This window comes from Nothoprocta perdicaria, unplaced genomic scaffold (genome assembly GCF_003342845.1).
Source record: "Nothoprocta perdicaria isolate Ctin4 unplaced genomic scaffold, notPer1 scaffold_253, whole genome shotgun sequence".
Taxonomy (NCBI): Eukaryota; Metazoa; Chordata; class Aves; order Tinamiformes; family Tinamidae; genus Nothoprocta; species Nothoprocta perdicaria.
In genome coordinates, this window is record NW_020455481.1 from 676,486 (window position 1) to 694,425 (window position 17,940).

The 17,940-nt window shown below is 38.9% G+C and overlaps 1 protein-coding gene across 1 annotated transcript in view; it reads left to right on the top strand.

Moving 5' to 3' along the window:
* BICD1 (BICD cargo adaptor 1) overlaps window positions 1-17,940 on the top strand; it is a 167,048-nt gene that overhangs the window by 132,783 nt on the left and 16,325 nt on the right. Inside the window, exons 6-8 of the mRNA XM_026040336.1 lie at window positions 3,461-3,612; window positions 10,237-10,554; window positions 11,538-11,735. Coding sequence (XP_025896121.1) covers window positions 3,461-3,612; window positions 10,237-10,554; window positions 11,538-11,735 — 668 coding nt within the window. The remainder of the gene's footprint in view (window positions 1-3,460; window positions 3,613-10,236; window positions 10,555-11,537; window positions 11,736-17,940) is intronic.

Genomic DNA, 17,940 nt, shown 5'->3' on the forward strand with positions numbered 1-17,940 from the left:
GGATTATATATTTTTTCATCAACAGCATTTTACTTGGTCTGCTTCTCACACTGTTATTGTAAAGCAAATATGATGCAAAGTCATCTTAAAACATGAAGTCTCTGTTGAGGAGGTTTGTACCTGGGTTTCAGAATTAAGGTGGCAACCTTTAAGACACTGGATTGGATACAGGTCTCCTCTGTAAGGACAAAGAGGATGATGCCAAGAGTGTCGTCGGTTCTGGCAGTGTCTCTGGTCCTCTTTGGCTGGGTCCATGTGGCTGGAGGTGCTGAGCTCCATACACCTCAGCTCTCTCCTCCTCTCGAGCACTTCGTGCCCCTCAGATATCCAAGGCTTGGGAGTTCTTGACATAGTAAATACTAGTCACGATGTGAGTGATAAATTTTGTCTCTGAGCATCTCAGCAAGTGGCTGGGTAGGCTTTTTTTCCAGTTCCTTGGCATGACCTGGTCTTCTCTCAGGAAGGCTTTATTTGCCTCTCTGCAGAGCGTTCACACATTTTAATGTGTTTCCTTCTTTTTTTTATTCTCTCCATTTCAATGCCTGTTGCTCAGATGTTGCATTTTCATTTGGAGCAGTGTTCTCTAGTGCCTCTGATACAGTTTTGTAGCTGGCTACAGCTTAAAATCAAACGCTTCAGTAAAAGCAGTAAAAGAAATGGATTGATGTTGCTCCAGTATAAACCAAATCTCTGAAATTACCTGAAATAAAACAAACACTTTTTTTTTATTAGTATTATTTTTGAGAGAGGGGAAAGGAAGGTTTTCCCAAGGGTTAAGCTAGGTTATTCCCTGGCATTGCAATGGGACAAAGCCAATGAGATGGTTTGGTGGGCACAATTTTGGAGATTGGCTGAAAGAAGGAAAAAATATGAATAATTTAAACCAAAGCTGTTCCTGCAAAAAAAGAGCAACATAAAACTGTAGCTTTGGTTCATTTGGTCACAGCTCACCGTGAGCCTAGTCCAAAGGGTGCCAAGGATGGGAACAAGGCAGTGCTGGGTAGTTATGTTTTGGTGGCAACCAGCCAGTATGGACTGATTGAACTGTAAACTGGTAAACTGGCCTCAAGCAGCCTCTCGGTCCTAAAATGATAGACACTGAGTAACTTCAGTGTGGTAACACCAAAGTCTCAAGGCTGTACTGTATTTAGACGGTAATTTTCAGCACTGGTTATCAGTACCTATGGAAAATAGATGTAATGAACTATTTTCATCTTTTCTTACTTAAGAATACCAAGAGCAGGTTTTGATTCGTTCTCCAGGAAAACAACAACAACAAAAAAGCAGTGCTAAAACATTTCCAAGTTCTTAATCTGCTGCTCACAATTTCCAGGACTCTTCTCTGGTACTGCAAAGCAGCCAGAGCAAACAAGTCACTTCACATGGGTCACTGATGTTTTGTTTTAGTTGATCACCCTACCTAGCCAAAGCACAAAGAAGAGTTTCTGCAAAATAGATATAATTCATGAAATTCTCCAGAACAGGATATTGTGCCTTTCACTTCCTCTTGAGACAGGGAGAGAATTTCTGTTACAAAGAATGACTGGAGGGACAAAGAGAAAACAAATTAACTAGTTCCATCTAGTCCCTGCATGCAGTTTTAGCAATATGTACCTTACTGGGTTTACAAGGAATGTGTGATCCCACTGCTGAAAAAAACAAACTTAGGTAGTACATGTATTTAACTTATTCTAATGCTTAAACCAAGGAAAAACTTCACATGAGTTTATCTGCCTTTGATTTTAAGAAAAATGCTCAAATAATCAAAAACTAAGCATGATAAGATTAGGGACTGTAGGCTGTATTTTCCTTAATAATAATAATAATAATAATAATAATAAAAGACATCTGGATTTTTTCTTTGGAGCCAAAACAGAATTTAGCTGGAACTATAAAATCCAGTGGTGCTTTGATAAATCACCTTTGCCTGGCAGCGACCTGAAGATTCTCAAATCTTATTTAATCATATTTGTTGAAAGAATTTTGTCCCTCGGCTTGCTATTTCCTTAAAAAAAGTTGTTTTATTAAACATGATTAATCCTGTTTTTCTATGGTATTTTAGGAGTGTAGCCCTTCGTTCCTGCCTGGAAACCGATAGCAAGCTAATGATTTCTTCTTCTTCTTTTATGCAGGTCAAAGTGTAGGATGGTGTTTCCTATCCTACATTATATTAAGGCATATGCCATTAAGACTGATAAAAGCTGCATTTATTGGAGTATGTTGCTAAGTGCTTTTTTACCACGTGTTGCTGATGAATTCAAATTTGACATAGAAATTCGCATATTTATGATTACAGAGAGTGCTGAATTTTAAAATCACTTTATGTAAAATAGTGTGAAAGTAGGAAAAACATTGCTGATGAGTGTACAGTTGAAGACAATTTTGATACCATTTGTTTTAGTACTGCAATTTGTTACTATACTGTTTTGCCAGATACAAATTAATGAAGTTATATTTTAGCAGATGTTAATATGTATTTTATTATGAGTCATTTTAGGGTGAAATCTAGTGAGTTTCAGAAAACTGAGTTTAAAATAGACTTCCTGCTGTTTGTCATTATTCTCTTTAGTCATGTCCCCTTGCTGTCTGTGTTAATTTCATGTTTTTCTACAGTTCTCTCCCCTACTGATGGCTCAAGAATGTGCAAAATCAACAGGGCAAAATCATCATTTATATGAAATGCTGCAACTTCTTGTGCAGCATTTGTGCAGCAAAAAAGCAATAAAGCCCTCCGAGAAAATGAAAAAGGAGGCATTTTTTTTCTTAATGTCTTTCCATGGTAATAATTTTAAGTCTCATAGCAGCAGTAGGTATAAAACCTCTATAAAATGTGTATTTTGAATAAATTCAAAAGAATAGTATACTTCATAAGTAAAACATACACGATTCAAGTCTTTTTTATTTATTTCTTTTTCTTTCTTTTTCTATAGTAGATAAACCTGTCAGAGTAATTCCGTACAGAGGCAGGTATCCCCGGCGCGCAGAGCCAGCAGGACGGAGTCAGGTCCTAGCCTGCCCCTCGCCCAAGGTCACCCTCAGTAAGCCAAGGCGAAGGGTTTCTCAGCTGGCAGCAAGCCCGGCTCACGCTGAGCTGCAGAAGCTGAGCCTGGCCTGCTGTATATCCCGTTTGTAATGGGCTAAGGGTTCCCGTGTGGCAGTTTGGATGCTCTTAAGCAGCAGGAAATTACTCACCTGCCTGAGCCCTCGGTGTAGGGCTGCCCTGTTTTGTAGAGAGATTGAAAGTTTCCATTTGTTGCCCAAGGTATTGAAACAGGCGTTGTGTTTTCACTTGCTTTCTGCTCTCCCTGGCTTTGTGGAGTGTAATTCAAAAGTCAGTGGAGCTCAGATATGATGTTCTTCTCCCGTGTGAACGAAGAAGGAAACCAGAAGCAAAACCCGACATGGCATCTTAGCCGCTATCAAATACCTCTCTCATAAGTATGTATCTTTGTGTTTGCAGACAGCTGAAGTGGCATTAGCCAATTTGAAGAATAAATATGAAAATGAAAAAGCAATGGTTACTGAAACCATGACCAAACTACGAAATGAACTGAAGGCTTTGAAGGAAGATGCAGCAACCTTCTCATCCTTGCGAGCAATGTTTGCCACCAGGTAAGGGAAGTGGTTTCGCAGTCTGGCTCACGTTTGTAAAAGGAAGTATGTGAGCTAAGGGGAGAACAGAGGTAGCTGTGTATGTTGGGTGCTTCGGAGGAGATAAGGAAATCATTTTCTGCAAAGGCAGAGCCTCACTGGATGAAGCTGAAATGAGTCTTGTGCAAAACATGTGCAAAAGTTGCAAGCTTTGAAGTGCTACTGAGATTCATGCCCTTGGAAGATAAAGCTGGAGGATGATAATGTCGATACAACCATGAGAAAAGTGTTATAAAGACGAATATCAACTTCCAGTTTATTTGCATTTATAGGTTTTTTTAAAGTGGAAAGTAAATACTAGATTTATTTGGCTGATACATTCAGAAGTGCACCGTGATTCCCTCACATAAAGCTATTATATTGTTAATGATAATCTTTAAAACCCTGTGTTATCATTATTGCAAGATTTATTACTTGCCACTGGAAAAATCTATTTCATCAACTATTCCATGCTGTAATGCAACACAAATAATTGTGAGACCATTGCAATTTCCCACTCCACCGTGAATTCTTATTTTCTACAGTTGTGGTATTTGACTTATTATCTACTCGTTATATTTACAAGTGTCATATATCTTCTGCAGCATAGTTTTTCCTGTCAGGATAGTAATTAATCATATCTCTCCCATACATTCATATCATCATATTCCTTCTCTCATACATTCCTCAGAAGATCTTTAGATTTTAGCAGCTTTTTCAAAGGTCACCTATGTATATGTTTTTAAGACCCAACACTTTGACCAGTAAATTCTTTACTCGCAAATAACCAAAGAAAGTAGGAGCCTCAGGAAATTTCCCTAGTATGTCTTTTGTTTATTTTTTTTCCTCTTTTGGTCAAACATAATGCAGATTGCTTGCCTGTGCTTTAGTGTGTAAGTGATGAGCCTTCTCCAAGCCTCATGCCAACACCTCTCCAGTCCTCCCTTTAGTGTGCAGGTGCCATCTCCCTCTTCCAGCCTCCTGGAGGTCCTGGGTGCTTAGTGACAGTGGCTGTGGCACCTGAGAGAAGTAGGAGGAAAGGAGAAGGGTCATTTACATACCATGACATAGGAGCTGTAAACAAATACATTACAGCATCATCCTCAGAAAACAATGAGTAGGATCCTAACAGAAATAAAGAACCAGCTCATCAGATGATGTGAACCAAGGTAACTGCATTGATTTCAGTTATGCTTAGAAAGCTAAGCACATATTTTGGAAATGCATGTGTGTGGAAATGCGTTTTTACAGGATTTTTACTCTAGGGGATACATAAATGAGATAATTTTATACAGATACCAGCTAACTGCTGAGGAGAGGGGTGGCATCATGAGCATGAAGCAAAGGATCTTTGACTATGAAACAGAACACTTTGGAAAAGCTTTAAAAGTTGTTATTTAAGGGTCATATTGGCATATTGAATGCTCCTTACCCAACTGAGGCATCCTGAGTGAACAGTTCTCGTGGATTTGAGGCATCTGCTAAAGCTGCTGGGAAACGGCAGTATCTTTTTTTGAAAATTAGGTTTAAAGGCAATCAGTCATCTCACCTGAGATGTTAGGAATAAGGTAGGATAAAATTTTTGTTTCTTTTCTATGAACTATAAGGGGAATCTGTGCGTCTTGCAGACTACAGATGTCTATCTTGTAAATGTCTAGTGTTTATAGAGATAAATTTCACATATAGCATCTGCTGCTGCTGGTTAACATGATGCAATAGTGATTAAAAACATACCGCATAGCCATAGATACAAAAAATATTCCATAGGAAATTTGCCCAGTATTTTCTTTACAAAAAGTCTCTGCAAGTTCGTGCATCTTAGTGTGTTCCCATTGATTTTCCTGTTGTGAAAAATTCCTTTTCTTTCTCTACTCCAGAAGCTAATGGCCTTTATAATTAAATCAATTTTCCTAAATGTTCAAATGGTTGACTCATTCCGAGTACTCCATTTGGAATAGCATTTGTCTAAATGACAGATAGTTGATATACTATAATTGTCTGTTCAAGAAGAGAAATCTGTTTGAAAATGGAAGAATGTTAAGATTCTCCATGCAATAACAGTTCGATGGAATAGCACTGGAAAACAATTATTTAGTCTTCTGTTAAATAAAACAGTGGTTTCCGTGGCAAGCCTGCATCGCATAGTGCTTACTACTGAATTTGTTTTATAGGAAGAACATATCGCTGATATTAGAATTATATTATAGATCTGAAAAGATTTCATATATTGTTTGATAGGGTAATGTACTTTCTCTTTCATAAACCATTCTTTTCTGTTCATTTAGTTAATAAATGGATGTTCATTCTGATGTTGAACTGTATGTTTTTCTTTACTGACCATTACACTGGATAAGGGTAGTGCCACATTATAAGAGCAGCACAGCAGACCTAATTCTGATCTGAACAGCAAACATGAAAGATTTCCCCAAAGATCATTTTATACAAAAAGCAAGAACAAGCAAGCCTTTTTTTGTTGTTTTTTACCTGTGTTTTCCCCTGATACTTGTGTATCTCTCCTTTCCTTAAGTTCTTCATTCAGTTCTTCTATCCTTCCCTCAAATAGCATTGTACAAACTCTTTCCAGATTGTACCTCTACTTTTGCTTTTTTTCTTTCCTGTCCTTTTTCTGATCTAAAATCTCTGTGCTTCTGATCTCTACAGCTTTTTCTTACCATCTTTCCGTTCTCAGTGTACTTAAAAAAGTACTCAAGAACGTGTCCTCATTATAGTTTGTAGGAAGAATAAAAAGAGTATAATAGAGTATAAAACCTTATTTTCTGCGAACAAAGCCTTGTTATGCTATAAAAGCAATACAGAAAAAATGAAAGTTTCTCCATTCTCACACCAATCCTCTTTGGTGGTCCAAACTGCCAAAAAATCCTTTCTGGTCCACTTTCTGCTCAAAGGAGGATCCATTTTCTAGGCTCCCCTCATCATATCAGTTATTTGTAAAGTTGAGAAAGCAGCAGAAGGTTGGCCAGGAGCACTTGGTTGGGTTAATCATACTTACCTGGCAATAGAGAAGAGCTGAGTGCATTGACTGTTCATTTACAAGCATTCTCAGTTTTCTGCTTTTTAAAAACATTGCCTTTTATGGCTGATGATGTTTTGGGGCACTACATGGTCTCCACCAACAGTTATTGCAGAGCTTGCAGAGCTCTTCCATAAAGGCACTTTTGTTGGTGCATTTTAAGGAGGTGTAAACTCTGCTGCTGCAGCTTTGGCAAGGAGGTGTACACATGGGGGAGGTTCAATTCTCAGCTCCTGTCATAATTCTCCTCATTCTGTCTTGTGTGGCTTCTTGTAGTCCCACATCAGGAAAATGGTATGAGCCTTTTGAGCTCCCTGCTCATGTCCCCTCATGCCAACCCCACGTCACCGATGCAGTCTCTGAGGTGTGTGAAGCAGTGATGCTGAGGGCCAGGACACATCTGGAGGAAAAATTAAAAACATATTATTTAAAATGTTAGCTTTCCCATCCACTGTAGGGGCTGGGATAGAAGTCTTAATGTCAAAGGAGAGAAGGAACCACTTTTAAAATAGGATCATAAGGTACTTAGAAAGCTAACTTCACTGAGCCCCTGAATATATTTGCTTTCCCAGTAGTAAAAAGGAGAGAGCAAGAAGTATGACTCATGATACTGCCACAGTCCTGACACGGCTGTGCACTGATTTTATTCTCTATCAATCAAAATGTTTTCTTACGTTTAATACCTGAAAAAAAATGCAGTGAAGAGATGGATTAGGAAGTGAAAGAAGATCCTGGAGGTATCTTAGATGAGAAAGAATTGCTGGAGCAGAAGAGAATTATGGCTAGAGCAGGGATCTGTCCATGTCACTGCAGGGATCTGTCTGTGTCACTGTCTTTGGGTTTTAGTTCATGCTCTGCTACTGATTTATGTGACCTAAATTATGCCCAGACCCGATTTAGCATTTGTTTTGCATGCCTAAACAAGAGAGTAAGATGGAACCAGAAATCCCTTAAACTCCTATATAAGCTTCTTGGATCAGCTTATTCAAAATGAGTGGGGTTATTTGTCTTTCTGCTTCCTTTCCAAGACAAGAGAAATGAGAAATAGGTGAAACCTTGGCTCCTGCTCTGGCAGTCAGTAGGTAGACCAGCAGACAGCAGAGTGACAGTGATGTTTATGGGCAGGTTGGGAAGGAGCTCTGGCTCGGGGACAGAGCAGGCCAATTTTGTTATTTGGTATTTGAGCACTTCCGAACCTCTCGTTTGGAGCCCTGGTGTGCGATGCAGTCCAGCCTCCCCAGTCTCCTGCCAGACATCCTCTCTCCCAAGGGCTCTTATCCTTTTTGTTCCTCAATAAGCTGTGAGACTTCCCGAACGTTTATAAAGCGTGTGGGCAAAAGGCAATATGGATATGTGTTCTGCTTTTTTTTCATTTTAATTGGAAAACTTCTCTTTTCATCCCACATTTGCACATAATAGGGAATGTTTCATTGAAGGGAAATGCCATGGCTGCAGTAGCTACCTGTCAGTAAACAGAATAACCTTCACTGCTGCAGACTTCAAGGAGCTTTGGTGCTGTTGATTCAGCAGTTTTGAAAGTTAGTTATGGCCTTTACTGGACAGATTCAGGCTTAACCTTTCTGAACAGTTTCTCAGAAAATACATATGCTTGAACAACAAAACATAGACACAATGGGCTGTGTGTCTGTGGAAAATATTAGGAAACTGAATCATGGTGGAGGTCAGATGCCCTGGAACCACCCAAACACTGCAATGAACTGCCAAGAATGTTTTATTGCTGTTAGAGGGAGACCTCTAGGAAGGGCATATAATTAATCAGAGTAATTGGAAGATGCTGCATGAACTAGCTTATTTTTATCTTGAGTATGAAGCCAGTCTGAGAGCATCCAGATCCACATTATAGGGCCAGTGCTCAATTGCTCTGGTTTACAAATAGATGTCTAATTGCCTACATATCCTAAGGCCTCAGGAAAACCTGTATTTTTTCCAGGAAGAAAATTGACTCATTGCCTTAGTAAAGCAAGGTAGCCACTTCCTTCAGAGGCACTCTGCTGCAGGTGTTGCTGCAGATGTTACTTGTTTTTGATTTAATTTTCAATTAAAAAATGTTTTTGGAGAAAAAAGAAAGGTGTTTCTGTTTCTTCTAGATAAAGTAAAGGGGAAAATGGGAAAGAACAGGAGAGAGAAATTAGCAGATACAGTACATGTGGTTGCAAGAAAGAAAATTTTAGACTTTGCTAATACAGATCTTAGTCATTTCTGTTTCAAACAGATTGAATAAATTTAATCACCAGGATACTGGTTTCGTCCTAGGGTTTTTGGCTAAAACTGACTAGAATATCCATAAACATCATAAAACTTGGAGTAGAAAGAGGTGTACTTTACAGCCAACGAACGTTTCAGAAAGATCTCTAATCCTCACAGCTTAAGTAGAGAGTCATGCTTGTTAATGTTCTGCTTAAAGTCCTTACTGAAACTGTAGCTAAACCTATGGCTGGCTTAGTCATTTTTATGTCATTTTACTTCCAATTAAAATACTTAAATATATTGCACTCTTTAATAATTTATGAGAATTATGTGTGAAGAATGATTAAGCATAAGTTTATTTCAGCTTCCTAAGAAGAAGATTAAAATTAAACACAAATTTCATCACTCGGTATTTTAATGTCAAGGGTTTAGCGAGTCATATATTTCAAGAAAGAAAAGTGAAACAGTTTTTTGATGTTTGTTTTCTGTGAATAATACTGATTAAGCTAAATCGTTGTTTAATACGCTATTGTGGTTACAGTGAAAAATTATTTAAATCTGTACATATCGCATGTGAAAGCAATTTTGGCAAAAGCTGCATTATCCCAAGTGAAAACATTTTACGCAGAGCATCTGATGTGGCTACAAATGCCTGATGGTCACACAGTACCACTACCTGTGAATGATTTCACTACTGGTGCACTTCAGTGACTGAGTTGGGCCTGTTTTCTCTGGAGAAGTGAAGGCTGAGAGGGGATCTGATTAACATGTACAAGTACATGAAGGAGGAATGTACATGAAGGAGGACATCTCCAAGAGACTTGTCATTGTGAAATCATTGCCTGAACACGATGCCTTTAGCCAGTGAACAATGGCAAATAGCTAAGGGCTTCGCATTTCACAAAGTCTAAACTGCTAAGTGTTCAGAGTAGTCTTTTTTTAAAAAAAAATTATGTAATACTTCACTTAAGTTGATTTTATTGTTTATGGTAAATAACATTATCTAATTAGTAGATATTGTTATCATGGTGAGTTATTAGATTAACCTGTCCCTAAAATTGTTGCTCGTGGTCTGATGTAGAGACAGTCTGAAACCTACCCTCCAGTTGCTCATTATGTGCTTTAGAAACACAGGCATAGGCTACTCGGGTATTCCAGGTACAGATTCTCTTACTGAATGGGAAGCCTGAACAGTCCAAGTTTGTTCAAAATGGGAATAGAAGAACTAAGGCTGTCTGCTTCCAGGATTAGGTTCAAGAAGGGTTTGACCCAAACCTGTCTCTGTAACAGAGGCCCTGAAACGCTTTCCCTGCTACGGTTGCTTCTTGGACCAGTTCCCCAGATTTCTGCTTTGTTTATTTTCCCAGGTGTGATGAGTACGTCACGCAGCTGGATGAGATGCAAAGGCAGCTGGCAGCTGCAGAGGATGAGAAGAAGACCCTAAACTCTCTGTTGCGCATGGCTATCCAACAAAAACTTGCCCTCACCCAGCGCCTGGAGGATTTAGAGTTCGACCACGAGCAGTCCCGACGCAGCAAAGGCAAGCTGGGAAAGAGCAAGATCGGCAGCCCTAAAGTAAGTGAGGAGGCATCAGCCACCGTGCCAACCATAGACACTTTCCTCCTGCATAGTCAGGGCCCACAGCAACCAAACTTACTGGTCAGCAGTGGCACTCAGAGGAAAAGGTATGCATGCAGTGATCTTTACAGTACAGTGCAGTGGCCAGACTTTCATTAAAGTCTTTCACTGAATTGTAAACATTATATATATATAATATATATATCTTTTCTTTTTTTTTCTTTTTTTTTTCTATTTTGACTGGGGAGAAGGAGGTGGGGAGGATATGACTACGGATTTCAAAGCCTGGCAACGTGTGGTTCTGATCCACTTACTCACATTGTTATTTCTTCCTCCTTAATGCAGTTTTTTGAACTATGTTCTGTCAGTGCGTCAGTGCATCTCGTATGTCTTTAATATTAGTGTGAATGTATTTTCCATAACAAGTTAAGGTATTGCAAATCATAAAATGAGCATCTGAAATAAGAAAAAGGGATTGTGTCCTATAAGCATTTCAGTGCTTAACGCAAAAGAAATAATCTCTTTTTGTTAAGCTCTGATACTCATTTTTTCTTCGTCAGTGCAAAAAATATATGGATGTGTTCACTCAGATGAATTTTTCTATGCAAATAACTTTTTGAAGGGGGATGGCTGCCATTCATAACATAATGCAAATATTTTGCTGTCCAAGCAGTGAGTTCTCATCTTGTCTTGTGACTGTCCTGCCAAAGCTCTATGGCTGGGGGAATCTCCATGGTTCTGATGACTTCTCTCCTAAGGAAGTCCTAGCCCATCATTCCCTTTTCCTGTATACTCTAGTCACAATGCAAAAGCTAAGAGAACATCCCAGAAGCCTTATATATGTCGACTGCAGAACGCTGAGGTATAAGTCAACCTCATCTCCTCCTCCCCTCATATGAACAAGAGTTTCCTAGGCAGGCAAGATATCCTGCTGTGGGAGTGACAAGAGGTGGCAACACTAGTTGTTTTTCTTTTTTTTTTTTTTTTTACCTGTTAAATTAACGTGATGTTGTCATACATGAGGCTTTGAAAGGTAATTAAAGTAAAACTCTTTTGTTTCCATATGTATTTTTCTTGGATCTCCTGCAAGACTATTCTCACCTTCCCTTTGTGATCAGAGCCATCCCAGGACTTCAGGGACCTACCTACAGAAATTATTAAGAGCCCCCCCTCATCCCGCCTCCACAGAATCATATCTTCTGAGGGGCCCCCCTTCCATGAGTGAATTCATCCATGGGCACCGTCTCAGCAAGGAAAAAAGGTTAACCGTGGCCACACCAGGTAAACATTTTTTCCTTGGGTGCATGTGGTGCTGAGTGGTTAGCAGAGCAGGGAACCTTCCCCACGCTGCACATGCAATCTAATTTGGGCACCTTATTGTGACACGGAAAGCAAAATGCCTCCTCCTGTGGCACATGTGGCAGGAGGTGACATTGTGCCAGCAATGACCCAAACTGGTTCCAGATGCAGTGGGGAAAGTCCGTGCATGGAGTAGGTGGGTGCACTGCCATCCCCAGAGGCTGCACCACTGCGCCCCAGGCAGTTCTTGGTGTGGTGGTTGTGCTGGTAGTCCCTACTGAAAACACAACTCATACCATAAGGGAGGAGGCAGACGTGCGAAGACCGTGACAGAACAACCAGCAATTGGCACAAACCATCACTTTGTAATACTCTTCTGCTCATGCCTGAATATTCAGTCCAGGTTTTTTGAAGTGCAATATTAAGCTCACAAAAGTTTGGGTTCAAATAAGTTGAGCCATGAAGTTTGTCTTGTCAGGAAGCTTTTGTTCTTCCATTCCTGCCAAACTTTAGTATCTGCTCAGAACAATCTGTAAAAAGGAAATACAAACTGGAATGCCATTTCAAAGGTGGTTACATCTTTCTTCTCCTGACAGACAAACTAATAATTTCCTTTCCCTTTTTTTTTTTTTTTTTCTTTAGAAATGACTGTAGGGGAGGATCTGTTTTTGAGCAGAACTTTTATCTTTTACACGTGCACACATTTGTCTGGTGGTAATTTTTTTTTTCATTCTTTGTTTGGGAATTTGTTAAACACAAAAGGCATAAGTAGAAAGTATAAAAGTTAAACCCCAGAAAGCAGTTTCTGATGAAGTAAATATCTAATCTGGAAAACTGAGTAATACCCCGTAATGTGTTATATCCTAGTTAGTGCCAGCAATATCATCAAAGCAGTCTTTAAGTAATGCCGTGCAAGTAACACCTACACAGATGAAGAAATGACAGACAAATGTAACACTGCAGAGAGGTTCAACGAGACATTCCTATTAGTAATTCTTCAATCAGAAAACCAAATGGCAGCTCCTGAGGGAAGAGAAAAAAAAAAAAAAAGAAAGAAAGGCGGGGAAGCAAAGACTGTAACGTTTATAAAGCAAATAATAATTATTTTCTAGCAATTCCTTTCTTTTCTTCTGCAAACTCTCTAAAATATTCTGGCAATATCCCCTTGACTTCAGAAGAAGCCTCTGTGAGCAGTAATGGCAGTACTTTTTTGCGATTTGGAGAAGGCAGAATTGTGCTAAGAAAAGGAAGGCCATTTCTACTCTGTAGAGAAGAGTCTGTTCCCTAAATATTGGCAGTGTCTCTTGGATTTTTTCTTCCTCATCCTATCAGTTTCTTTCTGATGGACACTTAGCGTGACCAAACATGGCAACCTTCCAACATACAATTTACTAAACTCTTCTGACTGTAATTGTACTGGTAATGTACATTTCCCAAGAGAGCATCAGGCCGAAGAGAATTTATCTTTAGTCCAAGGACTTGCTCATCTCTTTCTGAAGAACCCTGACTGTGTGTTGTAGCTGCAGGTTGATGGTTGGAAAGAAGTCATGGTTTAAAAAAGAAGAGTGCTTAACAAATAGATAAATACTAATTTACTGCATTGCAAAATTGTTAGTTCTAAAGATGTGATAGTAATGTGACAAATAAGCAAGAGATGTAGCAACCACCTCTTCTTCATGATATAAGCCACAAAAGAAGAGCATCCAAACTTTTAACACTAATGAGCAAAGGACTACTTGATGTGAAACTGTGTCTTCAGTACTGGAGGAAGAATGATGAAAGCTTGTTTTAAAAGCATTTGTTTTTTTTTTTTTTTTTTAATCCTTAAATTTTTCCCCTGATGTGAAAACTTCACCCATGTGATGTGCGGATTTCTCCATGGTTTCATTAGCTCCCTGTGCTTGGAGGCTACAAGGCAGTAGGCTAGTTCTGCCGTTCTTCTTGCTACACCTTCTTCTGGACTTCCAGCTTGTAGGAAGCTGCCCTAGCCCCTCTCTGGCCTCGGCTTTGGCTGCTACTGACTCCTGCTAGATGGAAAACTGGGATTGCTGTTTACTGCTGTTTGCAGAGAAGGATCCCACCAGGAAAGCTTAGTAGTGAAGGTCAAGAATTAAAGACCACTCAAGAAAGAGATTGTTCCTTCTTTCTTGATTTCCTCTTGAAATCAAGTTGCTTGACTGTCACCCAGCCTCAGATCACCATGTGTGTCCCTTTGACATCAAGCTGCAGCAGTATAGCACTCTAATTGAACTTAAAGCTTCTAGGCACAGCCAGATAATGCTGTGCATTCAGTTTTGCTGTGGTATTGCTGTGCACTAAGCTGGAATGGTTGATTATGGATCATGTTTAGGCCTATGATTTTAGTCCTTTGTGTTTCTCACATCCTTTTGTTATTAATGCACATTTTTATGGTATCTTGATTCTTCTGATAGACAGGACTAGCCAGTACATGTCCAGCACACTTCCATGTGGCTGTTTCCATAAATACTTGAGGAAGTCAGGGCGTATATAAAGCGTGCGGCTGAGCTGGGCCTAACACCGCATTAGGATTGACCTTTCCTTTGCAGTTGCATTTGAACTCCTTCCAGAGTTTCATATACAAGGCCCGAAAATTAAGTGACCAGATGCTTCTTAATATCCCACGGTCCCACATACAAAATGTTTTTCTCCTGACTTGTTCAAGGAGAGAATGAGTTAGAAACAATCTTCTGTAGCTGAGCTGGTTCTATCTCTTGCCCCCTATGATGGAAATTCTCAGTGTGGAATACCTAATTCTAGCTTAAAATTAACTGAAATAAGGTCCTTGTGTGTGTGATGCAGCTGAAGTTAGAGGCTTTTGAGGAGAATTATGTCTGCAATGTTCACCCTTAAATAGGTGAGTAAAGAGTAAACCACAATTAGCTTTATATTCCCTCCGTGATTGACTTGACACCTAAACAATCTCTTGCAGGCCCTTCTTTTCTGCATTGCTTTCGTTTGCATGCACCGCTGGCCAGTCTTCAAAGTTTAAAATTCCATACAAGAACACACTTTGAAAATAAAACATTCCCAGTTTCTCATAGTGGATAATTCCTTTCTTCTAAAGAAATCAGTCATATTTTACTTCATTAAAAAAAGAAAAAGAGAAGTAGCTATAGCAAGTGACATATTTCTCTCAAATTCAAAGCCTAGTTGAGGTCAGATTTGTAATTGATATAACCCAGGCTAGCTCAAATAAGTTCTATAGAGCTAGACTGGTTGTGTAGTTTTTTGATTTTATTGTTACTAGACCTTTTCATAAAGTGATACCTCTTAAACTTGTGAAAAAAACTACAAAAATAGGTTATTTGAGGTAGTTACTCATTTCTGAAAGCCCATTAAACCTGAAAGTTTGCTTGCTTTCCAAGTGTCTTTCAAGCTTGATTTGCAGAATAGCATTTAACTCTCAGAAGAAGAGACTAATGTGGAAGATAAAGACAGTGTAAGGAAAGCCATTTAGTAATACAGCAGCTGCTTGAGCACTAAGCTTACCACCTATGCATACATAATTAAGAGTAAATACAGTATATCCATAATGTAAAATCATCCAAGATTAATTTCTGCAGTAGCTCTATTCTTGTATGCAAATCAAATTTGAATCAAAGTTTGATACAAACAGAAATGTTTTTTCTTTTTAGGAAAGGTCCACAAACAAAAAAAAAATCCTATTTTTTTGTTTGTTTTTTCACTTACATCCTTACCATAAAATTTGTAGAAATTCTGTCTGAAAAGACATCCCTATAGACCATTCCTAATAGAGTCTCTGAGATAGCATCTGTAGGTTGAAATTAATTCTTTAGGCTGACAGGAAACATGATAATGACGTACTCAATCTCCCCAGTTAATGCTTTAAGTTGGGACTCTGAGGGAATTACTTCAGAATAAATGGCTAATTGCTGTTTAAATCGGAGGAGGTGTCATCTGTGAAGTCTACTTAGCTGGGAATGCCTTCATCAGCTTGGCGAAGCTCAATCACAGTTTAATATGACATGGAAGAAGAGAGTCTGCTGAGCAGGGTGCTTCTTTGTGTCAGGGGACATTGATTTAAGGGTCATTGGTGGGAGCTGCTGGATGCTTAGTCACCTCCAGGACAAGGTGCCTATGATGAGAAATATGCACTGTGGCCGTTTTCGTTTTGTTGTTTTGCATGTTGTGCTTATTGCACGATAAAGCAGTGGTTATGGTGAGATTTTTTTTTCAAAAATACTGTCTAGAATGTTTTTTTCCTTGTAGTTGAAACTTCGTGTGCATTTTTCCTTAGAATTATGTTAAAACAAAAATGTTCTGCCTGGGCTTACAGCATGACACTAGGTCCTTGGTTTCTGCTTTGTCTTCTTCACATTGTTGAGGTAGTGGAAGGATATGGGAAAGCATCTTCAGAGTCAAAGTTATGGGTAGGAAGTCTTGCAACTGAGAAGTGAAGAGGCTGGGAAAATGAGGGAGGCTTGAACTGATGCTGCTGTCCACACTGGAGCCTGATCCCAGGGATGAGTCTGAGCACTTTACAACACTGGAAAGGTAGGAGAAAACATTTGAGATAGCGGGCTTGTCTTCCTTTTTTTGTAGGATCAATTTGTTTTATGCCAAAGGTCTGTAGATGTGCACAATTTTTGTTAGTTGAGGAGCATTTTGCATAAAAAGGTCCCAGCTTTACGTTTGAACTTCAATGCTCATGTCATAGAGCTGCTTGAAGGTTTCTAAATCCTGAAGCTATGAACATTACTCCAGTGCCTAAACCTTGTTTTTTTTTATGCACAACTTCTTGTGCTTTTGAAAGAGCAGGCCTGTTAGAAATCTGAACACTGAAGGAAGCACAGCTTCTTTTAAAAAGAATCATGGTATAAGGCCTTTGAGGAAAATCATCAGCAAATTTTGCAGAGAGGGTGCTTTGTAGATCTTTATCATCACTGAGTCATCCAGCCTCTATTACTATAACAGTAATGCAGTTATCTACTGGAATAAATTTAATAGCAGGCATGAACAGGTTTTAACGTTTTTACTTCTTTGTTAAAAAATATTGCAGATTGTTGGAAAAAAATGATGTGGCTAAGAACTGATAATTCTTTTTGTAGTGATTTCATGTTAACAAGTAATTTTGTCCTGGGATTCAGGATTCCAGTTCATTTACAGTATGGATTTATCTGCACATTAAAGCATTCATTCTTGAAAAGCAGGGCAGGTGGTTGGCTCGGTCAACACTGCTAAACACTATGGATGTGCAGCCAAATCATTTTAATAAGCTTTAAGCACACGCTGTCAGTCTATCTGATTGTCGAGGTGAATAAACTTGACTTGCTTCATCCAAGCAGTACAAAACAGTCAGAGCATGAAAGATCTCCATGCCTGCTATTTAAATAAATAAATGAATAAATAAGCTTTCTTTTGATAATTCTATATTTTTATAAAATAGGGACAACAAATTCACGGTCTGATGCAAATTACTACTTGCCTAATTAGAGAACTGTGGATTAGGTTTTTTTTGAGCCCTCAGCTCTGACTATGTTGTATGTCAATATACAGAGAATGTAACTGTGTTGATGGTGAACCTATATGAAAGTGGCCTCTGAGCTTGTATAGCCAGGCAGGTTATTGGGGATTGAAAGATGTGTGCAGTATTGGCACAATTTGTCTTGTACTACTTATGAAAAATGGGTTTTATTGTGTTTTTAGCAGGGTTTTTAAAATCTGGTGTTTTAACTGAATGTGATGCTCTTCCCAAAAAGGGTAATTCAGTCATTATTAATTTATTATGTGTGTTCACTTTTTTTTTTCCTGCATAGTTGTGTTTTCTGTGTTTTCTTGTAACATGCCATATCTGTGCATATAAATGTTCATTGTTTAATGAGTGATCTCAATGCATATATATGGATATGTGTATCTATCTTCCTGCCCTTGGGGCCATTTCCTGCATCTGATATGCTCATTTAACTAAGCTTAATGAGCATTACATATTTACACCATCTCAGGCATGGTACATTGTCCTTGTGGAGGCCGTTTTGAATCTGAAGAACAGTTATCCTTGCCAAGGACATTAGTTGGCTGTAACTGATTCAGAGGTCAGCTGGCTAAATGTACTTTTACCTCTTGGTGCCACTGTGAATAGGACCTTTCCACTCTATGCTTTTCCTCTCTTACATTTAGTTTTCCAGTTACCACAGATGAGGCTAAAAACATAC